The 27,778-nt window shown below is 44.7% G+C and overlaps 1 protein-coding gene across 1 annotated transcript; it reads left to right on the top strand.

Moving 5' to 3' along the window:
* Nucleotides 1-166: 166 nt before the first annotated feature.
* Nucleotides 167-27,254, top strand: heatr6 (HEAT repeat containing 6; the record flags this gene model as incomplete). Its single annotated transcript, XM_083635439.1, has 20 exons — nt 167-463; nt 1,972-2,079; nt 2,250-2,390; nt 4,796-4,911; nt 7,267-7,381; nt 7,541-7,642; nt 7,762-7,908; nt 8,008-8,282; nt 9,164-9,338; nt 11,727-11,933; nt 12,682-12,781; nt 13,592-14,004; nt 14,103-14,225; nt 15,855-15,941; nt 19,329-19,463; nt 19,552-19,674; nt 20,008-20,132; nt 22,973-23,069; nt 23,666-23,870; nt 26,094-27,254. 20 exons carry the CDS (start codon nt 167-169, stop codon nt 26,639-26,641), a joined length of 3,639 nt encoding a protein of 1,212 aa, XP_083491565.1. The 3' UTR covers nt 26,642-27,254.
* Between the last annotated feature and the right edge of the window lie 524 nt (nt 27,255-27,778).

Below are 27,778 nucleotides of genomic sequence, written 5' to 3' on the forward strand. Positions count from 1 at the left end.
CACTTATTTTTTCAATGTAAATAACTGAATTTAGAAAACTATTAGATTGCAGTAGGTGGCGGTAAGCACCTTAATAGTGGTTTGCAATCTGCCAATAAACAGAAAGAAGAAGAAGAAGCATACCGGAAAAGGAAACAAAAAAAGGTTCTCTCATCAGCAGCAGAAGATGGCGGCTAGAACCGGGCTGCCGCTACCGGCTTCTGGCCACTCCGTTGGCCCTGTCTTCCCCCCGGTAGCCCTGTCGGCCGACGCGGCCCCCTTCACCCCGGGGCTGGGGACGGAGGGCTGGCCGCTCAGCTCCCAGTCTGACGCCGAGAAACAGTTCAGCCGCTGCGCCTCGAAGCTGTTCGCCCTGCGGGGAGACTCAGCCCACCTGAGAGAGGAGCTCAACTTTCTGTTCGACCAGCTCATCTCCGAAAACTACAACCACACCTTCAACCCCAACATCACTATCCGACCAGAGGTACCGTTAACCCACAACTTTAATGTTTCTAGCTAGCTAGTAGTAGGGAGGACAAACCCGTCTGTCTGTTTTTCTGAAAAACATATTTTAACAGCTTATGATGCATCTATCTTGTTATGTTTACTAGTAGATGGCCAATAAACAACAAATCAAAAGTTTCCTGGCCTAAATAGTGCATTTTTTTTTAAATCAAATTTTAAGGTGATATTAGGATTAACCCTAGAACACTAACGTCAATTAAAATCACACCATCACTAACGTCGGGTGTATTTCACCCGATACAATATACTCCATACAAATACTCATCAAAATATCTTAAATTACAACAATACATGGCAAATTGAGGTACTCTTCTTTTATTTTTCAATGTAAAATATCACAAAAGACAACAACAAAATTATCATCTGGACATCATCCATTCATGGGACATGTGAGCCTTGTCTGGTGAAGGCACAGTCTCCCTGCATCATGGCAAACTGTGGAAGAGATAAACAAAAAAAAATGCAATTTTCAAGAGGGGAAAATTGATTAGCTGACTATACAATGTGTTTGACCATATGAATTCCCTTGGAAATGACCACTAAGTGATATTTATTCATAACCATTACACCAAATAAGGATTACATGCACATTCCAGAACCACTCTAACTTACCTTATGCCTTACATGCAGTTGGTACAGGCAGGGTAGTAGTGGCGAGGACACACCGGTTGACGGCAGAGATGACACCGGTGTCGTGTCTTCCTGTCCGAGCTTGTGGAGCACTCAAGACACCTCAGTAAGGGACCTCTGCTTTCTGCTGCCACTGGTCCTGCTTCGCCTGCACGAGTGCCAGGGGTAGGAATGTCGAACACGCTACACATGAGGATTCTGAGCTGACGTGGCAGATTTGAAGAGGGGAGCCTCTGCTCTGCCCATGGCTTGATGAGTGCCATTGTCAATACAATGACATATACTGCCTCCTCTTCATTTGGTTGTCACCTCTCTTCATGCCATTCTCCTTGTGTATGATCCACAAGTTTATCACACCAGCGTGCATCATGCCATAGAACACACACAGTGGCCACCTCTTGGTTTTTCTTCCACAGGCATAGTGAGCGCACATCTGGTCGAAAGTATCGACACCTCCCCTTCTTTTGGTTGTAAAATTCGATCACTTCAGGCTTGCGTGTGGGTCCTATGCTTGGTTGTTTGTGCATGGCTGACAGGCGCAGGACAAGCTTATCATTATACAGTAGTATTATAATATAATAATAATATATACATTACATTATTATTATACATACCTCTTATAATACACTAACACTAACGTCGGGTGAAATCCACCCGAAAATATTTTACCCTCAATCACTAACGTCGGGTAAATCACCCAAACATGTAGCCTATAGAAAAAAACCATGAAAGGGAGCAGGGAAACACACCTACATTCGATGACGTCAGTGAGCATCCTGATATCCTTATATGAAAAGATGGTCTTCGTGGCGCTCAGCCTCTTCATTTTCATTCTAGGATGTGTGTCTTCTGCTAAAACATGCAAGCTGCCTTGTGCCACTGAGTCAAGAACATCTGGTCATCAAACTCTGCCAGCTAGTGCACCATCTGCTCAATCAGTTAAAGGTAAAACTTGTGATTTAGCACTTATAGTACACAAATATCCATATACTGTATTTTCACACACATGTAAAATGACTGGAAAAGTATTGTCCTGGTCTACTTGGTCATTTCCTATAAAAACAACCCTTTTTGTCGTTCTTTTTGTATTTGCTGGTTCCAACATTTATTTTTAGGTCATAATGGATGAGCAGACGTTGGATGTGTTGGTGAGCTACACTGTCCACGCACTGAGTGTGTGCAGCACATGGACACACTCAGAGATCCTGCTGGCGCTCTCCACGACAGTGTATGGGAATGGACCTCAGTGCCACAAGGTGAGTGTTTGTAGTTGGAATGTGTGTTGAGGTACAGTATATGATGACTTTTTCCCGCTATAATAATGTGCATGGCATGATAGGAAATTAGCGGGGGCTCAGGGCAAATTGCCCACAAAAACAAACAAAATGCCCCCTGTAACTTTGTGTATTTTAACATTTCTCTTGTATTTGCAAAGTGCGACTCTAAAATGGCCGGCTAGGAATCCATACCTGCACAAGCCCCACCCCCTCGTCCTACTAGCGTTATTTACCTCAATGACAGGCAGCACAAGTCCTCTAGGGTTTCTTGTCTCTTACCTGCACTAGGGCTGCTCAATCGTCCCTGTTTTCATATCGTCCAATCGTGGCCATTAGAGATTGGCAATAGACGATCAGATCGCCATAATATATTAATTAGCCGTCATAATTTCGTTGGGAAAAACAATCGATCATAATATATTATTGAATGCAGCCTGTAGAAGAAGAAGAAACGTAGATTATGCATTTATATGAGAAAAGACTTGAGACCGACCCCATGCGTTCTGAAGCCGCCTCCCTCCATTGGCCTCACTCCTCCTGAACTCCATTACTTTTTTCTGCAGTCTACTTTTCCATGTTCATTTTGCAGGATTTAACACCGGCTGTAAGGTCAAGTCACTGTTGCACTCTGACTCTTCATCATAGAAAGTAACAACACAGAGGTTGGAGAAAAGTTGGAACGAGATCTAACCTCGCGTCACCCAGAGCACGGCAAATAACACAACCACTTCCGTTTCTAGCCTTGAAAATAAAAGCACGCAGTGCAAAATAAACTTAAATAACTCATAGCCTTAACTATGAGGAACCTCCATAAAATAGCTTACACATCAACAATAGTGGTTGTGATGTGTTATGATTACATATGGAGTGAAACTACGGTAGTCTAAAGTATTACTCAAAATTTATATTAACGTTAACGTGAAAGCCCACGGCGGAAGACATACTTTTACATTCTGGCTGACTTGACGATGCTGCAAAGAAACTGGAGAGAAAGATGAGAGAGCAGATGCTTTCTCCTAGCCTGGCTGGTTTACCAGGCTAGCTTTCCCCCTCACTCAGAAACCTCTCGTGTACAGTACAACTTCTAGAGAGTTTTTGTAACTCGAGTGCTGGGTAACGTTAAGCACGGCTTTCCCCCCTCACTCGCACTATTAACAGCTCTGCCAGAAACATCTCTTAATGTTAAGCACGGCTTTCCCCCCTCACTCGCGCTATTAACAGCTCTGCCAGAAACATCTCTTAATGTTAAGCACGGCTTTCCCCCCTCACTCGCACTATTAACAGCTCTGCCAGAAACATCTCTTAATGTTAAGCACGGCTTTCCCCCCTCACTCGCACTATTAACAGCTCTGCCAGAAACATCTCTTAATGTTAAGCACGGCTTTCCCCCCTCACTCGCACTATTAACAGCTCTGCCAGAAACATCTCTTAATGTTAAGCACGGCTTTCCCCCCTCACTCGCACTATTAACAGCTCTGCCAGAAACATCTCTTAATGTTAAGCACGGCTTTCCCCCCTCACTCGCACTATTAACAGCTCTGCCAGAAACATCTCTTAATGTTAAGCACGACTTTCCCCCCTCACTCGCACTATTAACAGCTCTGCCAGAAACATCTCTTAATGTTAAGCACGGCTTTCCCCCCTCACTCGCACTATTAACAGCTCTGCCAGAAACATCTCTTAAGTGTACAGCAGGGCGCAGCTCCTAGAGATTTTTTTATAACGCCTTATGATAGAGAATTAGTTCAAATCGCCTTAAATATCGCTGTAGAAAAGCCAATTGGCGATCACTCCCTTCAATCGTCAATTTACGATTTGATCGCAAATCGCAGCAGCCCTAACCTCCACAACATTTGCATATACTTGTATATTTCCTTCTGTTATTGTTTTACTGTGTGCAATAAAATAAAATAAAAGAATACACAAACCACCTGCTGAGTCACGACTAGAAATACCAACTCGCTCCCGGTCTGCCCAGGGGCTAAAAAAGCTGTCAGTCTACTATTGTGGGTTGGAGGATGGACTGGATAGCGACATGTACTGTCAGTCTATAAGTTATTGAAAAGTTTTTGCCAAGTACACATGCCAAACAGTGTTGTTGAGATATCATTACAGTATAGGAAATTTGGATTTTTAATTCTGATTGTTCATGAACTTTTAGAAATAAAATATCCTTGCATAAGAGTCATTGAATATTGGTTTGTCATGCAACATAGAAAAATTAAGGTATTTCCCAACATTTGATAAAAAATTCCCCTCGAAATGATCCGAAATGCCCCCGAAACATATTTCACAAGGGCAAAAAAAAGCCCCTGTTAAAAAAGAGTGAGTTTTCTCCCCTGGTGCATGGGTTTAGTTTACACAGTGATTCCTCTTGTTCGCAGCACCTGAGTGAGTTACTGGGTGAGGATGGTATCCTGCTGCTGTCCAGCTCTCCATCTCAGCCAGATATGGAGTTACGCCGCGTTGCTCTTACCTGTATGGCCAATATCTGTCTCAGGTGGGTGTCCATGTTTGTCTGTCTGTCATGTGTGTCCAGCTTCAACAGTTGACCGATCACCACCAAAATCGGTATGTAGCATCGAGGGACCAAGCTCTATAAGTTGTCTTTTTATGCCTCCGCCGGCCGTAGCCAGGCCGGAGGCATTATGGTTTCGGGTTGTCGGTGCGTCCATCCGTCCGATGTTCGTTAACGCGATATCTGAGGAACGCCTTGACGGAATTTCATTAAACTTGCCTCAAACGTCGACTTGGACTCAAGGATTAACTGATTAGATTATGGTGGTCAAAAATCAAAGTTCAAGGTCACTGTGACCTCATGAACACCATTCGCAAGTTCGTTAACGCGATATCTCAGGAACACCTGGACGGAATTTAATCAAATTTGCCTCAAACGTCGACTTGCACTCAAGGATGAACTGATTAGATTTTGGTGGTTAAAGGTCAAAGTTCAAGGTCACTGTGCCCTCACGAACGCCGTTCCCAAGTTCGTTAACGCGATATCTCAGGAACACCTTGACGGAATTGCTTCCAATTTGGCCCAATCATCATCTTGGACTCAAGGATGAACTGATTAGATTTTGGTGGTCAAAGGACAAAGTTCAAGGTCACTCTGACATCACGAGTCACGACTGCTCGTTTCATGCTCGTTAACGTGATATCTCAGGAACGCCTTGACGGAATTTCATCTATTTTGCCTCAAATGTCCACTTGGACTCGAGGATGAACTGATTACATTTTGGTGGTCAAAGGTCAAGGTCACTGTGACCCCACGGACGCCATTTTCAAGCTCGGTAACGCCATATCTCAGTAACACCTTGATGAAATTTCTTTTCGTCAAGGTTTTTCTTACATTTGGCTCAAACGTCAAAGCCTCGACAGACATGGATGTCGACTGCTCACTTGTTGGCGGAGGCATATATCCGCGATGCGGTCGTTCTAGTCCGATTTTTTTAATCTACTTTCATTTCGAAGATGTTACCTCTTAAAATTGTAAGGAGGCATGGCCTGTCAGTTAAATTGTCGTAACTTCATGAACGATTGTCCAATCATCGTGAAACTTTGTGACCATGTACAGACATTGTCAATGACCATGTGTACCAAGTTTGTGCGATTCGACCAAAAGGGGGCACCGCTAACGCCAAAAATGGGTGTGTGACATAACACAAAAGCAGATGTAACTCCACCCATTTGTTCAATGATCGCAAAACTTGGTAGATATATCAAGCGATGATATATTTGGACGGTGTCCTCAGGAACCACTGACTTTTTTTTGCGACATCAGTACGGTTTAGAAAAGGCTTGAACCCCTTTCCTTGCCGCTTGAGGCTATATTTGTCACTGCTTTTGCCAAATGCTATGCTTATTAACACGTTCACTGCCAATGACGTGTTGATACGTCAAAAAAAATCCAACGGTTGACTGCCAATGACGTGTTGATACGTCAAAAAAAAAAAAAAAAATTTTGACGGTGGGACGTGGATCAACGCCCCCCACGTCTCCTATAAAAATATTGGAGCCACCGAACGTGTACAACCCATTCCACCGACCCACTAAGTGGCGACAGTGCTCTCCAGACTAGAAAAAGCCGAGCCAAAACTGCAGGGGAACGCGCGAGGAAACCATTATCATACTGTAAAATGGATTGGCGAAAACGCTTTCGCTTTCGCGCATTATCGCGCTGGGAGCTGGCGGTGGGGGATTGCAAATTTGCATAATAGATTATGCGTGCAACACACTTTGAAACACCGCAGAAAGCCCACAATCGCACGCAGCTTCATTGCAGCTGAGCTCACAACCGAAACGACTCATGCAGACTCGCCCAAAGAGCAGCAGCCAGCAGCCAGGCAGCACAGGCAGGCAGAGCCTCGCTTGTGACAAACGCTGCAAAGCCACTAGAGACACACCCACGGAGGGAGGAGTTTGAAGGAGAGGGGGGTTTCCTGCTGCTATGGAGGAAATTACTGTTCAAAACTATTGTTTAGATGTCTGACGTCTTACGCCAAAAATAAATGGTTAAAGTGACTGTTCTATCGAATTTCACAAAAAGCCATTTATCTCAGAATAAATTTTCAGACGCTGAAACCATGCTGTATTCTACTGCTAATGCCTACATAACTACTAACTCTACAAACTAACTCTTTTAGACAGAGAAAGCACACATTCTATTAGTTCTTTTGAGATCATTTGTGTTCACAAAATCTTAGCAGAAAAGAATCCTCGGCTCTTGAAAGATGAGCCAGAATCCTCAAAAAAAAACCTTGGCAGAACCTACCTACAGTATTGAAAAAACGGCTGGCAGTGAATGTGTTAACATGTTGATTTATGGTTGTAATTGTGTTGTGTTTCTGTTCAGGGTCCCTGGTCAGCCACCTCTGGATGATCAATACAGAAGTGTTTGTTTTCAGGTCTTCCTGCAAACACTGCAGTCACCCAAACCCCCTGACACCGACGAGCTGTTCTACTGCATGGTACGCGTTAGCAGTTAGCACTGTGTTACTGAGTAATGGAAATGTTTTATGAGGGGGGGACTTTCATTGATATATTACCCCCTCCATCCCACCCTTGTTGAGGGGGGGACTTTCATTGATATATTACCCCCCCCCCCCCTCCATCCCACCCTTGTCCAGGTGATCCAAGCAGCATTGAAGGGGCTTCAGTGTTCTCTATCGGGTGGGAAGTGGAGATTTGGTGGAGGGGAGGAGCTTGGGTCTGTACTGGCCACACTAAAGGTACACAATTCTCACGCTTGTGGATTTTTATATCGGTATAACATTGTCTTGTCTTGTCAATACATGCATGATGCTATATATTGTGATCATTTAATAATAATTAATCATGCATTTTGCAGAGGCTGATGTTCCAGGGAGCGCCGGGTGTGAGTGCGGAGTGGCCGCCTGTGCTTTACCCAGCTCCTCTCCCTCAGTACGAGGGTGTCTCCGCATCAAAACCGTCTGAACCGCCAAAGGAAGCTGCCACACCAGCCAAAGCCTCGGGGGTACGACAGGCTTTTCCCTTTCCTTTTTGGTTTTCATTCTAGAGGCGTCCACCTAAAAGTGATGGTTAAACCTTACCTGGGTGTCATGTCTCTCCTCAGAATAAAAAGAGAAAGTCCAAAGGGAAGGGGAAGAAGACGGGCGCAGAGGAGAGCCGAGGGGATGATGGAGAAGATGATGAGAGGGAGCCGGCGCCTGTGCTTCAGAGAGGAGGGGGAAGGAGTGGTGGTGGAGGAGGAGTAAGAAGAGAGGGAGGTGGAGGTGAAGGAGAGTCCAGGGGGAAACCTGCTGCTCCCTCTCTCTACCCCTCATGGAAAATGGCCAGTTCGGACTCAGAGTTTTCAGACCCAGAAGGCGGTGTTCAGAGCAAACTGAGGTATAGAACCCAGAAGGCGGTGTTCAGAGCAAACTGAGGTATAGAAACAGTTAAGGCCATATTTCTACTGCGAACATCTCTTTTGTGAGGCAACAATGTGCTTGGGTACATAACTTATTGTGCCTTGTGCTGTAGTTATGAGACTGTTGAAAACTATTTTGAAGTGTGGCATTCTTGCTAAAAGATTAAACTTAATACTAAAAGCTTCTTCTGCTATCAGCACAGTTAATTCAACAGGGCATACTGAACAGGGAAAAAACAGCACTGTAAATTGTCTGCTATACCCAGAGTGCTGCAAGATGATTTCGGAAGCAGTATCTGAGAATTTGAGAGGTGTAAAACATTGTCACATTTCAAATGTAATTTTTTCCCTTTGTGGAATTATATTTGCAGCTGTTTTGCACACGCTCCCTGACGTGCTTGAATTCAGGGCTGAAAATGCAAATAAAATTAATATATACTGGTCAGTGCTTAAAAGTCTTTCAATAATTACTTAAGCCTAAAACATGTTTGTTTTTGTCTGTTGAAACGTACTGGAAAATTAGACAATTCTGTTGCTCTTGAGTTGCTCTCACCTCTCGGTAACCTGTATCAGTACTATTGTCTGATTTATTGTCATGCAACTGTCTGCATTACTACAACTTTATAGTCTTGAAAAACCTCTCAGAAGTTACGGTTGAGTAACAAAAAGCATGTTTTTCTTTCTGAAAGTTTTGCACCCTTCGTTTCTAAAATGGGTGGCTATTTCAAGTAATTATAAGTCGCCGTAATTGTTTTAGTTTTAGCTTTTCTCTTAAAGCTAACTAACAGAGCTACCTTGGTGTGAATGATCCAATGAATTATTCACTGGGTGACCTGTTGCCTCAATCTTTCTCTTCCAGGCTTTACCACGCTCGTGTGCGTCAGGGAGCGCTGCACTGCCTGCTGGCGGTGGTGAAAGGCGCGGAGAAGCGGACTCTGTACGGCTACTGGTCCTCCTTCATCCCAGACTCTCCTATTGGAGGACCGCCACCTCTGACCCTCCTCACCATTATCCTGAAGGACCCTTCACCCAAGGCAAGACAGCCGCTCACTCACACTGTCATAAATATGATAACTGAATTATTTCTCCAAAAGAGGAACCATTATGTTTCTGCTCAATGGTACGTCCATGTTATGATGTTATACTGTAATATTGCTAGCTCCATAAACAATGGAAAAATGGACCAACAGCAGATGTACATTTAGAACAAAGATCTGATATATCCCGATTCATTCTGTGCCTAGCTTCAGGAGTGAGGTAAAATCAAATTGCCTCTCCCATGCTGAGTTAGATGCTAGAACAGGGGTGAGCAAAACAAAATTCAAGTAAGCGAAGGCCAAGGGCCACACATTGGACATCATACCTGCCAACAATCTCACTATTTTTAACCCTCCCATTGTGATTGGTAATTTCTTGAGAGAGAGAGGGGGAGAGAGACTGAGGGAGAGAGAGAGGGAGACGTGTGCGCGTGCGCGCGCCAATAGGGCAAGCAAGGCCACACAGCAGCCGAGCTGCGGGCAAGGCCGGTCAGCGGCTGAGCTGCGAATGGGAGCTGCAGGACAGGCGAGTGCGAGGCTGATATAGCGAGCACGGGCAGCGACCGAGCCTAGGAATCGGTTGCGCGTAGAGATAATTCTGCCCTTTAATTGAGTTTTTGGGGGTTGTTGTTTTGTTTTTCTCTGAGGACGTTGGGGGCCGGACTGAGATGGCCCAGGGGCATTTTGCCCATGTGTGCGCTAGAACATCAGAGGGCTGGCTGCACAAGGCGTTCCAGACCTCTGGCTCTAGTACCTAGATCAGATTTCCCCCTGCAGTTGACTTTATCAGTTGTCCGCTTTGAGGCTACACAGTGTCTTATAAAGCCATTTGGTAATACATTTAAGCTGTGAAGTATCAACCAATAATGACTCTATAGGGGAAATAGCGAGTCCTCCAGGGAATCCTTTTAAATATTTATTTTTTCCAGATTTTTTATCCCCCATTAAGTGCTAATTTTAATTTATTTATCCTGGTTGCTGCTCCACCTCTGCCGATCTGGGGAAAGCCGAAACTGGCTCCATGCTTCCTCCGAGACATGGGCAGTAGCCAGCCGCTTCTTTTCACCTGACAGGGGGAAGCTTCACCGGTAGGACATAGCACGTGGGAGGATCACGCTATTCCAACCAGTTCCCCTCCCTCCGAACAGGCTCCCCCCGAACGACCAGAGGAGGCACCACATCAGCAACCAGGATATTGCATGTTTTGGTGAAGGGGTTCCTATATGAAGGAAACCCCCAAGGGGCACGGGGAGAACATGCAAACTCCACACAGAAAGGCCCTTTTGACGACCCCACCCGGGCGGGCAGGCACTCGAGGACATGCGGACGGGCACGCACTCCTTCAGCGCTCACAGCATCCCAGGTGGGAATCGAACCCAGGACCTTCTAGCTGTGAGGCGACAGTGCTTACCACTGCGCCACCGTGCCCCCCTTCCAGGGAATCCTTTTAACTTAATCATTAGGGCTGGGCAATATAATCGATACGGCAATATATCGCAATATTTTATTTCCAGATACTGTATCGATACTTGGACGCCAAGTATTGCGATTAAAAAAAAAAAAAAAAAAATGCAGGTCATGCCAGGCCTCTCTGGTGATTCCCACCCCTAATCGATACTGTATCGATATTTCCCATATCGATGCGTTCAGTAACACTCAACACTCAGTAGTTTTGACTAAATTTGTCCACTAACTTATCAGTATAAAGTGATGTACATATTATTACACTACCTGGGTGGTACACAGTGTGTTGTATCTTTAGCTCTATTATTTAATTTTGAGTAAATTCTGTAGAATATCGCAATATGTATCGCATCGCAATATCGTGATACAATCGTATCGTGACCCAAGTATCGTGATACCTATCGTATCGTGAGATCCTTGCCAATACCCAGCCCTATTAATCATAATAAAACTCCGACCCTGTAAAAATGTAAGAAAAGCAACTTTTCTTTTAACTTGCTGAAATGTAAGGATTGAATCTCCTTGAACCATGTGTCCTACTACTTTGATTCCCTTGCAGCTCCAATCAGCAAGCCCAGCCTGTAGGCTTAGGTGGGAAGTCAAGCCCAACCTGTAGGCTTAGGTGGGAAGTCAAGCCCAGCCTGTAGGCTTAGGTGGGAAGTCAAGCCCAGCCTGTAGGCTTAGGTGGGAAGTCAAGCCCAACCTGTAGGCTTAGGTGGGAAGTCAAGCCCAGCCTGTAGGCTTAGGTGGGAAGTCAAGCCCAGCCTGTAGGCTTAGGTGGGAAGTCAAGCCCAGCCTGTAGCCCTGTAGGCTTAGGTGGGAAGTCAGGGTTTTCATGCAGAGGAGTTAAGAAAGAAAAACAAGTAATATTGCTAGACACATGCTTCTAGAACATCTCCCCTCCCCTCTCTCTCCCTCCAGGTGCGTGCGTGTGCGCTTCAGGTGCTGTCCGCCATGCTGGAGGGCTCCCGTCAGTTCCTGGGCGTGGCTGAAGATACGGCGTCCCCTCGCACCGCTTACACCCCGTTCTCCTTCTCCCTGGCTACAGCGGTCAGAGAGCTGCACCGCACGCTTAGCCTGGCCCTGCTGGCTGAGACCTCCGCTCACACGCTCACACAGGTCATAAAGGTACGACAGACAGCGCACACTTCATAAACACTAAAGCAGTGATACTCAACTGGCGGCCCGCGGGCCACATGTGGCCCGCAGGCGCCCCCTGTGTGGCCCGTGTGCACCTGAACGCAACATGCAAGATACTCGCTGAATAAGTGTCCAAATGTTCATGTAATTCTGGCCAATACTCCACTTCTGTTATAACATTTCAGTCTGGAATATGGAATATCTTTCAATAATCTATGATTTAGCTGCTAAATTGTCAAATACCGCCATCTGCTCGCTACCCAGGCACTTATGTATGTATTTAACCTAAGTAACTATCCGGTGTGCATTGTCAGACTAAACTCCGTCTGACACCTACAATCCGCTACAGAAAAAAGTGTATTGATTGTTTATTAACTGGCCCCTGGCCTTCTATCATTTCACGAAAGTGGCCCCCGGGCAAAGCAAGTTGAGTATCCCTGCACTAAAGCTAGCACTCGCCTGGGTCCGTTCATTGACGGTCGAGTGGTTGAGTGCACTGGCTTTCTAGCTGTGTGTGTGTGTAGAGTCTTGAGTCTTGTCTCCCGTGTCTCCTCCACTGTCTTCCTCTTTTCATTCCCCCTTGTCTGAATACAGAAAAAAACTGCCTCAATTGTTGATGGTGCGAGTTCAGTCTTCATTGTACAGTGGCAACTTGCCTTCTTCAGTTGCTGATGTTGGCAGTCAAGCAAGCAAGTTTGCGTTGTTTAAAGATATCTGCACTCTTGTTATGTTACAGTGTCTTGCTTACCTGGTGGGCAATGCCCCCTACCACCGCCTGAGACCTGGTCTGCTCAGTCCACTCTGGAAACAGATGCGTCCCTATGTGCGCCATAGAGGTTTGTCTTTTGGATGAAAAGATCCCATTGTGCAATAACAGTTCAAGTTTGTCTTTTTAACACTGCTGTTCTGTGTCGTCAGACGTGAACGTGCTGTTCTGTGTTCTCAGACGTGAACGTGCGTGTGTCAGTCCTGACACTTTATGTTCTGTGTCCTCAGACGTGAACGTGCGTGTGTCAGTCCTGACACTTTATGTTCTGTGTCGTCAGACGTGAACGTGCGTGTGTCAGTCCTGACACTTTATGTTCTGTGTCCTCAGACGTGAACATGCGTGTGTCAGTCCTGACACTTTATGTTCTGTGTCGTCAGACGTGAACGTGCGTGTGTCAGTCCTGACACTTTATGTTCTGTGTCCTCAGACGTGAACGTGCGTGTGTCAGTCCTGACACTTTATGTTCTGTGTCCTCAGACGTGAACGTGCGTGTGTCAGTCCTGACACTTTATGTTCTGTTTCCTCAGACGTGAACGTGCGTGTGTCAGTCCTGACACTTTATGTTCTGTGTCCTCAGACGTGAACGTGCGTGTGTCAGTCCTGACAGTTTATGTTCTGTGTCCTCAGACGTGAACGTGCTTGTGTCAGTCCTGACACTTTATGTTCTGTGTTGTCAGACGTGAACGTGCGTGTGTCAGTCCTGACACTTTATGTTCTGTGTCGTCAGACGTGAACGTGCGTGTGTCAGTCCTGACACTTTATGTTCTGTGTTGTCAGACGTGAACGTGCGTGTGTCAGTCCTGACCCTTTATGTTATGTGTCGTCAGACGTGAACGTGCGTGTGTCAGTCCTGACACTTTATGTTCTGTGTCCTCAGACGTGAACGTGCGCGTGTCAGTCCTGACACTTTATGGGGCTCTGGTGACGACTCAGGCTCCTCTCCCTGAGGTGCAGCTCCTCCTCAGGCAGCCAGAGGGCAGCAGCAGCGCCGGCACCTTCTCACCGCAGGACTCTGCTCTCAGCTGGAGGCAAAGAGACGGCATGACCTCGCCCTCTCGCGCGCCGGTCGCATTGGTCTCCCAGCGCGACTCGCACACGCCCACAAACACACGCTCGCCCCGTGCTCCTCGCACCCCGGGGGAGGAGGAGGAGGCTGGCCCGCCCTGGCTGCTGCAGCTGTGTGTCTCGCTGGTGACTCAGCCCAGGGAGGACCAATCAGACGGCGAGGGGGCGGGACCAGGGGGACCCGTTGCATTGGAGCCCACGCCCGTGCGGCTGGAGGCCCTGCAGGTGAGTGACAATGGGAATATCTTCAAATACAGAGCTTTATAAGTCTGATTTATTTTTATTTTGTTTACTTTGACGTGTGTGTAAACTGTGGGTTTCAGGTCCTAGCCCACCTGGTGCGCGGCTACTTCTCTCTAGCCCAAGCATGCTTGTGTGAGATTGGGCAGGTGAGCGCTCGCTGCCTCGGGGAGACAGACGCCTCCGTACAGCTCCAGGGAGCCAAGGTAACTTCATTGTTTTATGTGCTCCCTCTTTTTTCCCCTCCATTTCTCTTTGGAATTGGTAGTGCTAATACAGGGATGGTCCCCCCCCCACACTGAATTTTTTCTCTCTATAAGGTAACGTGTAAATGTGACCATTTTTAATTGTAATTATAACCCTAACCCGCACAAAATGATTCTTGTAGACTGACATTATGAATTAAATATACCCAATATCACCATATCTGTGAAAGGCTCATTTCTGTACACTGATATCAGGGGCCTGTATATGAAGCGTACCTACCACTTGTGTGACTAAATTAGAGCCTGACCGATATATCGGTCCACCGATGTTATCGGCCGATAACCGATATATCGGTATCGGCCGATATGCCGATATTTTTTTATTTTGTATTTTTTAAGTCAGACAACATATGTTGTGTATATTTGATCTTTTTTCTTAATTCAAGTTATATTTTATATTTGTTCTATTTGTGTTTTTGTATTTCTAGTTATTTATAATTATTAAATCCCCAGTTAAGTTTACTGTTTCATTGCATTGATGTCATTTTGGACAATAAAATTGATTGATAAGCTGTAAAATATCCTGCCTACATTACATATCTCAAGTCATGTCAAGTCATATCTTTGTCAAGTGTTTGATATTTGAGGGATCATTGCAAAAACATTGTGTAATATAATGTGTATATCGCCACTGTCGTTCCAGGACCTCGAATTTCCAAAACATGAACTTTTCAGGAAGTAAAAAAACCCTGTTTGCTCTTAAACTACTGAACCAAATGTCGTCCAAGTTGGCACATGTCTTAATTATAGTTAGTTTCCCGCTGAATGTGTCATTACTTTATAAATATCTTACCTGGATAAGCTCAAATGATGTTGTTTATATTATCAGTCCGACTTGGAAGCGCTTTCTCACGGCCAGTCAAGCGGGAGAGAGTCGCATACTCATGCACGAGCCCCCAAGCTCCAGGCCGCGGGGGCGCGCGCAGGAGCAGCAGCATTGCCCCTCGCCTCTCATGGCCGAATGGGGGCTTTCACATGGGGTGAGAAATAGTCTGACATAACGTAACGTTAATGTTACTTTATTCTCGTCAGAAAGCACTCCGATTTGCATGTTAAAACAAGTTTGCAGCCTAGGAATAACTGGAAAACATTTGATTGATATATTAACGTCAGAGGAAGCCAGGATTAGTCAAAACGATATGAGAAATACACAGCGCGTCTGCCATGTGTCTTTTCCGGGTTTATTGTCCTGCGTGGGGGGGTACACACGGAGGTAGGGGGGCAATTTCGAGGTTTGACTGACAGATTGAGGGCGAATGGCGTTACGAGATTTACTCACAAGCTCGTTTTAATGCTTTTCCATTGGTTGCATTTGTTAAAAACCACACAGAGACGTGAAGGGTGACCAATGGCATTGATTCATGACAAAAAATAAAAAAGTGAAAAAAGGCACATTCGAGGTCCTGGAACGACAGCGACGATATATAATATAAGAATATCGACCGATATATCAATATCTGATTTTTTTTACTCCCTAATATCGGTATCGGCATCGGCCTCAAAAATCCAGTATCGGTCGGGCTCTAGACTAAATATGTGTGCCTATCTCTCTCATCTTCTTTCCATCAGTTACTGGAGGAGTTGGGGACGAGTGTAATCCAGCAATACAGAGCAGAGAGCAACGTCCCTGAGAGCTCCAGGGTCCCCATGAAGCAAGTAAGGACAAACTCTCTTTATATAATTTATGTACAGCATCAGGATGGACCAGTTAATTTTTGTTCAGAGATGGTCAAATATCGAAGATGCAAAATTACCCAACTCATATTGTTATTACACAGGAAGAAAAATAATTTACGCGACTTGGGAAATCAGCCACAGCATTTAATTTAACACTTTTACACTTAATTTGGTCCTAAAAGTGACCACACTGAATGACCCTTAAAGAAAATACATTTCTTGCAAAGATCATAAAGTGTATACTTATACTAGGCATCTTGCGCGCTACACTCGCTTTATTCCTAGGCTCGCCCTACAGCTTGCCCACTGCGCTCGGCCGCTATGCGGCCTCGCCTGCTCTGTCTCACTGATGGCATCACATCATTAGGTAATTAGGGCAATCACCTAATAAAAAGATCTGGCTCCGTCAGGTCACGCGCACAGGTGCTCTTTACACCCCCCTGAAAGTTTCAGCCTGATCCCACGTAAAATGGCATAACTGTGAAGGGGGGCTCGGTGGCGAAGTGGTAAGCGCTGTCGCCTCACAGCTAGAAGGTCCTGGGTTCGATTCCCACCTGGGACGCTGTGAGCGCTGAAGGAGTGCGTGCCCGTCCGCATGTCCTTGAGTGCCCACCGCCCACTTGGAGGGGTTGTCAAAAAAGGGCCTTTCTGTGTGCAGTTTGCATGTTCTCCCCGTGCCCCTTGGGGGTTTCCTTCATATAGGGGGCTTAACATGCTGTCAATTTACGTTAACATGAATTGAAACTCAGTCACTCACAACGAATGAATTTAATTTATTTCTGAAACGTCTTCTGCTTTCTGCGTCCCTTTCATTGACAATTTCCTTAACATATTCTCCCTCCGCACTCATCTCCTTCTTCTGTGTTGTTTCACGTGTGTGGTGGTTTGGTGCCGGGGTGAGACCAAACATGCTGTTCGCGTCACTAGCACTGCGCATTGTCAAGGGATATGATTGGCTGTTTATGAGCTGGGGCGGGTGCACGCTCGGGGTTTGTCTGTAAATGATTGGCTGTTTCCGTGTCACTCGTAGCATGGTGTATTAACAAAGGACATGATATGTTGTTTATGAGCCACGGAGGAGAAGCGCTCTTGTTTTTTTCATGCAGTCTATATCGAACGGCTCTATCGAGCCATTTTTTTATTGTATTGATCACATGTCTATCGCAATATATATTGCTATCGTTTTATCGCCCAGCCCTAATATATATATGTGTGTGTGTATATATATATATATATATATATATGTGTAAGGGATAATGTATAGTGAGCCCGTGATTACTGGGGAAATAATGACCGACAAGTGAATGATTGAGCCCGACGCGCAGCGGAGGGCTTAATGATTCACCTGAAGGTCATTATTTCCCCAGTAATCACCGGCTCACTATACATTATCCCGCTTAGAACACGGCCTACAACTAAATCATTCAATAATCTGACAAAAATAATTATTCAAATAGATTTTTTAACACGTTCACTGCCAACGACGTGTTAACACGTTTTCAGAATCCAGCTGTTGACTGCCAACGACGTGTTAACACGTCAAAAAAAATCGATTTTTTTTTTTGACGGTGGGATGTGCATCTAACCCTTTTACATCTCTTATATAAGTATTGGACGTGTACAACGTGTACAACCCATTCCACCGACCCACTAAGTGGCGACAAGGAAGGAGGAAGGCAAGCAAAAAGCAGTGTGACGAAGCCATTCTCATGAAAATGGATTGGCGAAAACGCTTTCGTTTTCGCGCTGATTGCTGGCAGTGCGGGATTGCAAATTTGCATAATAGATCACGGATGGAACACACTTTGAAACACGCAGCATAAATATGACCAGAATTGCAAAAGCTTGATCAAAGCTCTCAACCAAAACTCCAAGAAGCGAGCGAGTCCAACCAGACTTCCTCAAAGAGCGGCCGCTCAGACAGGCACAGCCGCACAGCAGCTGCAAAGCAGTGAGACTGGTGACAAGCTTGTGACACGGCCGCTGGCTGCAGCCAAGAGGAACGCCCACGGAGGGAGGAGTTGGAAGCAGAGGGGAGTTTCCTGCTGTTATGGAGGAAATTACTGTTCAAAACTATTGTTTAGGTCTTACTGATGCCAAAAATGAATGGTTAAAGTGACTGTTCTATCGAATTTCACAAAAAGCCGTTTATCTCTGAATAATTTTTCTGACGCTGAAACCATGCTGTATTTAACTGCTAACGCTTACATAACTACTAACTCTACAAACTAACTCTTTTAGACAGAGAAAGCACACATTCTATTAGTTGTTTTGAGATATTGTGTGTTCACAAAATCTTAGCAGAAAAGAATCCTCGGCTCTTGTAAAATGAGCCAGAATCCTCAAAAAAAAAACTGGCAGAACCTACCTACAGCATTGAAAAAAGGGCTGGCAGTCAATGTGTTAATAGCGTTTTCAACGACAAAGCGGTTTCATTCGTAATTGGCACACAAGACACCACAGCTGCAACTGGTTGGCCTAATTAGTTCTGTGTCTCTGTCTGCTGACAAAAGGCTCTTATCAACTGATTAATCCAGGTGTGCCTAATCATTGTCGTGAGTGTTGACACAGCTGGATTAATCAGTATAACCAGCAGCAGAGCAGAGGTCGGTTGTCGAGAAATAATGACCGGTGAATCTTGTTGATTGACCAAGCAGAATCGAGTATTCAAGAGAGCCGTGTTCTAAATATATATATATACCGCTATATATATATATATATATACCGTAAATTCCGGACTATAAGCCGCACCTTTTTTCCCGTTTTTTGGCCTTTTTTGGCCCCTGCGGCTTATATAACGGTGCGGCTTATCTATGGATTTTTTCCAAAAAAAAAAAAAAATCTCTCTTTTTTAGCACTCTTTCTAACTATAAAGCCACTTCTGTTTTAATTTCCTCTCTTGCCCTCTTTTCACCACACTGTATGACACTGTATGACACTGTATGACACTGTATGACACTGTGTGCACTGTAAATAACAACACAGGTGGTGTTGTGTTATGTTGTTTTGTTGAAATGTTAATAAATGGGAGCATTACATATGGTAATTAAACATTAAAACACAATAAAAAAAATAAAAAAAATACCATTAAAACACCCGCGGCTTATAGTCCGGTGCGGCTTATATAAGAAAAAAATAGTCAACTTTGAAGGTGCGGCTTATACACCGGTGCGCCTTATAGTCCGGAATTTACGGTATATAACTGACAAATCAACCAAACGTTTGCTATGTGTGCCATGTGATGATATGAAAGTAATAAATGGCCAGCTACAGGTTCAAAGAGACTGTGAAATGTGTGTGTGTGTGTGTGTGTGTGTGTGTGTGTGTGTGTGTGTGTGTGTGTGTGTGTGTGTGTGCACATTGTAGGTGGTGCAGTTTTGGTCTGATGTCTTGAGCGGACCGCTGAATGCAGCTCTGCAGAATGAACAACATCCCACACTACAGACGAGCGCCTGTGATACTCTGTCCTCCATACTGCCACAGGCATTTGCACAGCTGACTGTGAGTTCCCCTTGGCTATGACTCCTCTCTATCTCAGCAGATGTCACATGGTTAAAGGGCATTGTATAATGTATGATGCTGTTTTCAGGAAAAGAGGCAGATGATGTGCATCACTGTGCTGCTAGGCCTGACCTACAGTGAAAACTATCTGGTGAAGACCGCAGCGGTCAGAGCCCTGGGAGTCTACATCCTGTTTCCCTGTCTGAGAGAGGTACGGACTACTATACCAATAAACCTTCACTTCCCACTAAATTCTGGGAATGTATGGAAAATGAATTTGACAGTTTCCGACCAATACACATATGAATAGACATTCGATATAGTTGTATACCCACTCCCAAGATCCACATATTTGTTGATATGCAGACTACGGTAATCTTCAGACAGAGTGATATGACCTAGTTGACCGTTACATTGACCAGCAGCAACTATGGGAAAACTGAACACCAACCAAAATCTTGCCAAGAGGTCTGGAAAAAATACAGATGCGCTGTTTTACAGGATCTGGGTGTTGTTTTTTAGTTTTTTTTGTGTCTCCATTCAGGATGTGATGTTCGTGGCGGATACGGCAAACACCATCCTCGCCGCCCTAGATGATCGATCGCCAAATGCCCGTGCCAAGGCAGCCTGGTCCCTAGGCAATCTTACAGACACGCTCATTGTGAACATGTAAGAAAGCACTCAGATGCTAACTGCTGACTGTTGAGTGTTTGGACAGCTGGAAAGCCGTATAATGCAATAAGCTGGTCTTGAAGAAATTAAAGGAACACTCCGCCCATTTTCAACCAGCTTTGTATCATTAGAACATCAGTAGTACGGTATATCAGAAAACTGTAAACAGTTTTGAAGTCTGTCATTTAATTTGACAGTTATTGAGTGTTAAAGTGTGGACCAGTGACATCACTGGTCCACACTAACTCAAATTAATAACTCATTAACTCAAATCGACTCTCAATAACTGTCAAACTAGATGAATGATGAATAGTTTGACAGTTATTAAGAGTTGATTTGAGTTAATGAGTTATTAATTTGAGTTAGTGTGGACCAGTGATGTCACTGGTCCACACTTAAACACTCAATAACTGTCAAATTAAATGACAGACTTCAAAACCGTTTACAGTTTTCTGATATACTACTGATGTTCTAATGATACAAAGCTGGTTGAAAATGGGCGGAGTGTTCCTTTAAAGCAATTTGTCTACGTCAGAAAATGGGAAGGAACCGTTAATTTCAGATTTATTTCTGATTTGAAAACATGCTGGTCTGAATGGTTGTTCCTTCAATTCAGATTAATATTGAAATGGTCTTTAAGAGAGAGTGTAATAAATAATAATCATAAAAAATATAAATATATACAGATCCTTTCCAGAAAATTAGAATATCATGGAAAGTTAGTTGTTTTCCATAATTCCTTTCAAAAAGTGAAACTTTCATAGATTATAGATTCATTACACACAAAGTGAAATATTTCTAGCCTTTATTTATTTGTTTAATTTTTCATAATTTTGGCCTACAGCTCCAGAAAACCCCCAATACAGTATTTCAAGAAATTATTATAGTGTGAAGAAAATCAGCAGTTACTTCTCAGTTATGACTGACTCCAGCCTCAGTCCACTCCCTCTGAATCTCTGCCAAATCTTTGAATCGTCTTTGCTTGACAATCTGCTGAAGTCCACGGTTGTCCATGTTATTTCCATGATATTCAAATTTTTTGGAAAGGAGATATATATATATATATATATATATATATATATATATATATATAATAATGCTACATGATAAGAAGGAGGCTTCAATCGACGCTGTGATCGGTTATATCGGATCGGCAGATACTGATTCCAGCGATCGGTGATCGGCCTCAAAAAAGCAGATCGGAGCACCCCTAATGTTTTCTTATATAGCCATGATCTACCAACTGAGCAAATATTATCTGATTTTATGCAAACCCAAAGATGTCTCAAGTCCTCTGTAGGGATGGGTACCGAGACCCGGTATCAAACGGGCCCCGGGGCCATATTTCGGGATACCGGAGGATCAATAAGCTTTCACGTTAACGGTTCTCTTATCGGTACTGTCTGGAGTGGAGAAATTAAGAAAATAGATTTCCTCTATAGGCTATATAATTGCTAAATAAACGTTACGTTATCTTGCACATTTTATCTCACCAACTCCGTAAGACAGGCTTATGATGTGTTTTTTGCGATTTCCGAACGAGAAAAGGGATAATCTATTCCGCGTTGCTCTCCGTCAGACGAGAGAGACACACAGCTGCTGCTGCCTGCAGCCGAGATGAGAGGAGTACTGGAGTGAGGACTGAGAGAGGGGAGGGGCTGCTGGGCGTGCCTTACAGCACACACACATGCAGGGAACAGGGAAAGCAGGCAGGCAGATGGACAATAGACATGCAACTGAGCAGAGCACACGTTAAGTATCGCTGAAAGAACGAAGCGGTCTAAAGTGTGGTTTTACTTCACTCGAGTCGATGGTGACAATTCACGTTGTCACAAGTGCAATAAAACCTTTGCTAGTAAAAGGTGTAAACACGAGCAATTTGTCTAAACACTTAGCCAAAGTGCATCACATTCAAACGGAGAAATGCACCGTTTTTGACAAGCTAGCTCGCCCTCCATCATCTCCTGTCAATGATGCCACGGTTGCTGTTACCCAGTCTACCTCATCAGGTAACTATAATGTGAACGTGGTAATGATTAAGACAAGAGTAGTAAAACATTTCCCAACTGTTTGGGTGTGTTCATCATCATAAATACAGTCTGATATAAATCGTCAGGTGACGGTCATCATCTCAGTTGTCGTTCAGACATTTTACTTTCAGAGCAGGGGGGGATATTTAGTGATTTGGGGGGAAGTACAGCAGACCGATACTGTCTTGCTTTATTTTTATTATGCTTTCCCTAGCTGAATGTTGGTACTGTATTGGCACAGTGTGGTAGAAGGATATTTTAGGATATTTACATTAATAATAAAAACGCACCCATTAAGATTTTGCAACTTTTTTTGTTAAAGCTGAGCCTGCAGCTACAATGAACCAGCCCAGTCCCACTCCGAGTCCCACCCCTCCTCCCTCTACTCCCACCCCTCCTCCCTCTACTGCTGGTCCAAGTACAAACCCCCCTTTCTCCTCTTAAAAATAACAAAAAGAACCAACAACAACCAGTCCCATTTGTTTCTGGGTATTTTCTCTTAAAAATAACAAAAGTACCGATAAGAGTACCGTTAAAGTACCGGATCGATAAGGAGTATCGATAAGAGTACTAGTATCGTTAATTCCTTAACGATACCCATCCCTAGTCCTCTGTAAGTTTTTTGCTATTTTACGCTTGTCGCTTAATGCACTTTTTATGCTCTTTTTCGGTTGTGATGCTTTTAAATGTTTATTTTATCCTCTTCTTTTATTCTTGCCTCTGTGTATGAAATGTGCTATACAAATAAACTTGACTTGACTTGTTGCAAACATACACAAATGTGACATGTCTCTATCTGGTTATCAGGGAAAGTGTAGGTGTGGACTTCCAAGAAGAACTATCAGATATGCTGCTGCTGAAGATGCTGCAGGCGGCCACCCGAGCCTCGGCCGACAAGGACCGGGTGAGAGGAATCAATGTTGACACATAACATTATTTCAAAATGCATTTATTTGTGATTTTCAGTCTTGAGTTATATGCGAAGCACATCACATTCTACATTTGTAAAAGTTTTTAGTTGACCAGCAGATGCAATGCTTTTATTTTTATCTTAATGTTTGAAATCAGATTCTAGTGTTGAGCCTATGAGCAGCCATGTGATGACATCTTTTTCTAGTCCTCTTTTTACCTGCTGTTTGTCGGTTGGTTGGTCCACAAAAAGTTCACCACCCTTTAGCGGGCACTTTTTTTGCCCTAGCAAATTTCGAAATGCAGGATGGCAGGGGCAGAGGGCTGAAATTTGGCATGGAGGTCAAGTGTGTGAAGCTGTGTGATGTGTTCATGCCAATTGGCTAAAAGGGGTGGTGGGAAGGGGTGGTGGCGGTGAATTTCAAAATATAGGGTGGGGATTCCCCCACCATCCTGCATTTTGTAAGTTTGCATATGTGGTCGCAGCTATTGTGAATTTGCGCTTGTTATGATTGGTTTTTAATATGATTGGTTCTTGTTATGATTGGTTATTGTTATGATTGGTTCTTGCTCCCTCCTCAACCCTCTCAGGTGAAGTCCAATGCAGTGCGTGCGCTGGGGAACCTGCTTCACTTCCTGCGTCACAGTCAGCTGACCCGTGCCGGGTTCCAACGCCCGCTGGAAGATGCAGTCCGCGCTCTGGTGCAAACCGTTCAATCAGAGGCCACCATGAAGGTCCGATGGAATGCCTGTTATGCCTTGGGAAACGCCTTCAGAAACCCTGCCTTGCCACTTGGTAAATGCACACAGATACTGATCATTAACTCATTGAGTGCCAATGACGTCGATCGACATCAAAGTAAATAGTGACGTAGAGTGCCAATGACGTCGATCGACGTCAAATGCGTTTTTTGACGGTGGGACGTGGATCAAAGCCTCCTGCATCTCCTGTACAAATATTGTAGCTATTGAAGGTGCATAACCTATTTTACAGACCCATTAGGTGGCGACAGTGCTCTCCAGATTAGAGAAAGGTCAGGAAAACAGCAGGAAAAAGCCCCGTGATGAAAGAGAAACCGCTCATGCTGCAGCCAGAGCCATATAGATGGCTCTGGCTGGAGCTGACGTTGGCTGCGAACAGCAGTCAATCCGCGCCCACAACTGAGCCTCTCTGTCTCTGCTGTATAGTTTCTCCACACGATTAGCCGCCAGAAAAGCAGCACCCGACGCCGAAGGGCCAAACCATTCTCAGCAGTCCGGTTTGGCTTTTCTGTGTCGCGCTGGGAGCCGGCGCACAAAAACGGAGCACTCCGAAAATAGACGCTGGGTGCGTGAGGCTGTGTGTTAGTGTGGGGAGGAGTTTGCAGCTGAGGGGGGGAGAGGGGGGTGGGGCACGCAGGGCACCACACAACTACACCACGTCACTACATCAGAAAATATTAGCTTCAGACTCAGTGAATGTGCTTGAAATGCTTCATTTCACAAAAGGCGGAATATCTCAGCTTCTAGATGGAAACGCCTGTTTTTGCTGTTTTTGACCTATCTTCTCCGGCTGATAACTAAAGAACGGAAAATTATATCAATAAACTTTTTTTTGCTGCTGATACAATAGAGTCTCATCGTTCTTTGTGCGTGTTCGGTGTTTACATAGTAATATCACACAATATTCTGTGGGCCTCGAGAAATCACTGAAAACGCTCTGAAACTCTGGCACTGGGAGCATCCGTTCTCCAAAAGTGGCTGGCACTCAATGAGTTAAATGTACCTGCCAATTCAAATGACCATTTAAGATATAGATATAGATATACATTTTAATTTTAATTTTGCTCTTTTGCCATACTTAATGTGCTTTCCTTTGTCAAAAAGATTGTGTCACTAGGGATGTTAATGATTAACTGATTAACCAACGATGCATTCTGTACATAATTTCTGTCGTGGAACTCACATACTGTAGGCCAGAGGTTCTCAAATGTTTTTCAGCCAAGGACCCCTCCCGGCTTACAAGATAGAAAATATACTGGGGACCCCCTCATTCTGATTTGTGATTTTGGGCTTAGCTTAATTGTTTCCATGGTAACATGCTTGACTTTTAAATTGATAGGTTTGTTAGATTAGAATGTAATCCATGAACCATTTTACTTTAGATGTAAGCATAAAATCTTTTTGTTGAACTATGAAGCTTTTGCCCCCAAAATGATATACCGTATATATATTTTTTTTTCCTGAAAACTTTTTGCGGAAGCCCTGGCAAAGTGCCATGGACCCCTGGGGGTCCCTGGACCCCCATTTGAGAACCACTGCTGTAGGCTATATTAACGTAACGCTACTTCACCCAAACTAGCGGTCACCGTATGATCTGGACTTAGATGATACTGATGGGCCATGGAAAGAGAAATGGTGAAGCAAGAAGCAGTCAAAATATAGCGTTAAGTCCAGTGTGGGAGCGAACACACACGCACACACACACACACACACACACACACACACACACACACACACACAGCACTTTGTGGTGAGCTGAACTGGCGCGGTGGATTTGGTACATTCTTATTTCCAGTGGAGCAAGCGAGTCGTCAAGATTAATTCAAGAAATAACTATGGGATGCCGTTCTCAACTACAGCTCCATAGCCTGCATCGTCAATGTTGTACCTGACGCGAGGTTGCAGTATGAGGTGAAAGTTAAAACTCATTTGACTGTTTAGAAGTAGCTGTAGTGATGTGCGAGCAGCAGAGACAATAACTCAGGATTTGCTTCATGGTGGAAAAGGACATGATGCAGTCATGCAGATAAACGGGGTGGACTGAGGGATTTTGTGAGCTACTGAACTTTGAGAACGAGGCTGTTGCGTTCCCCCAAAGCACAAGCTGCACTTTTCCCCCCTTTTTTTTACGATATGCAGCATTCATGATTGACCGTTCAACGACTTCAACTAATGGTTAAGGAAAATGCATGAAATTGAAATTCCCATCCCTACCCCATCACTCATGTTTGTTATCTCTCTCTTTCTCTCTCGCAAGACTCAGCCCCGTGGGCTCATGACGCGTTCTCCGCTCTCTGCTGCGTGGTCACCTCCTGTAAGAACTTCAAGGTGCGGATCAAGTCTGCCGCCGCCCTCTCTGTCCCCGCCTGCCGAGGTTGCTACGGAGACGCCGAGCGCTTCGGCCGTGTGTGGCGTTCCCTGGCCGCTGCCCTCGAGAACAGCGAAGACACAAACGACTTCCTGGAGTACCGCTATTGCGCCAGCCTGCGACACACCCTCTCACAAGCGCTCTTACACCTGCTGGGCATCAGCCAAGCACAGGACATGCCCACGCTCGGGGCGTCGCTGGCCGGAGAGGAGGGCAGGGGCATCAAGGAGCATCTGGTCAAATATGTTCGAGCAGAAGAGGGAGGAGAGGGCACAGAGGGAGAGAAAGACGGCGTCAACCCCCAGCAGAGAATCGGAGGTCTGCAGCAGACCCTGAACAGACTGAAGGGGTTGGAGGTAGAAGGGGAGCGGAACGGTAAAGATGTGGTGGTGGAGTTCCTGGACGATTTGCTAAAGAGCTGCGAAGAGCCGCGATGAGACCCAACATCAAATCTCCACTGACCCGCTGATGCCACGGGCCGGTGACTCAGGTCGGGCCGGTCAGAGCGTCCAATCACAAACCAGCCAAGTGGTGACTGAGAACGATTACATTACCAGCCAGCCAGCACTGTATCTTAATCCAGTGGTTCCCAACCTTTTTTGGTCTATGTTATGTACCCCTTGAGCTGTTTTGCCATGCCAATAGTACCCCCTCACTCATGCATGTTCTTTGCGCTGCAAAGAAACACTGTGGCTGCGGTGGATCCTCAAACGTACAAGTAAATCCATTCATAATATATTTGTCACTAAACTGTCGCTGTTTGGGTTTGGCCTCTTTTCTCCTTTTGTCACCAGGCTCCCCTAAACCTGGATCTAGAGTGACAGAAAGAAGATGTTTTTGAGCCATTTATCCATGTTTGCTAATTGATGGTGCACAGTTTTGACCTGTGTGAATGTGACCTCTTCAGAGTAGTGTGACAGTTAACACCTCCCGGGGGGGAGGTGTTCCAGTTGGATAGTGCGCTGGATAGTTCCAGCGCACACGTACCATTTTAGCAAATGATTTTTTATTTTTTTTTATCATTTTGGAAATAAATTGTCATCCCCAATCTTTCCATGTGTTCCATGCAAGCTGCTCAAGTACCCCTAGGGGTACACGTACCCCTGGTTGGGAAACACTCTTAATCAACCCATTCTCACTCCAAGGATGTCAAATAGCGTCAAGTTTCAAGTTTATTTGCAGGAAAGGGTTTAAAAGCAACAGTTACAGTCACTGTCAGACCTGGCCTGACTCAGTTTGAAACTGGTTTTCAGCAGGTTCCTGGTTTAGTTAGTTAAAATACAGTTCAGGATAAAATACATCAGAATAGAATAAGACAGTATATACATAACTATACCAATTATAAAGCATCATTATACACTAATTAATACATTATTAATAGCAACCAACAACAGTATCAGTGATTGCAGACTTGGTTAGTATGAGGTGCTTATAAGTACGTTTGAAGTGCGGAGTGGATATGATGGATCTGATATGATGGGGTATTTCATTCCAGATTACAGTAAAAGTGCGGAAGAATGATTTTAATCCATAGTTGTTTTGATAAGTTGGGACAGGTATAAGGTCTTGTGTGA

Source organism: Poromitra crassiceps (assembly GCF_964638095.1).
Source record: "Poromitra crassiceps genome assembly, chromosome: 1".
In the NCBI taxonomy this organism is placed as follows: domain Eukaryota; kingdom Metazoa; phylum Chordata; class Actinopteri; order Beryciformes; family Melamphaidae; genus Poromitra; species Poromitra crassiceps.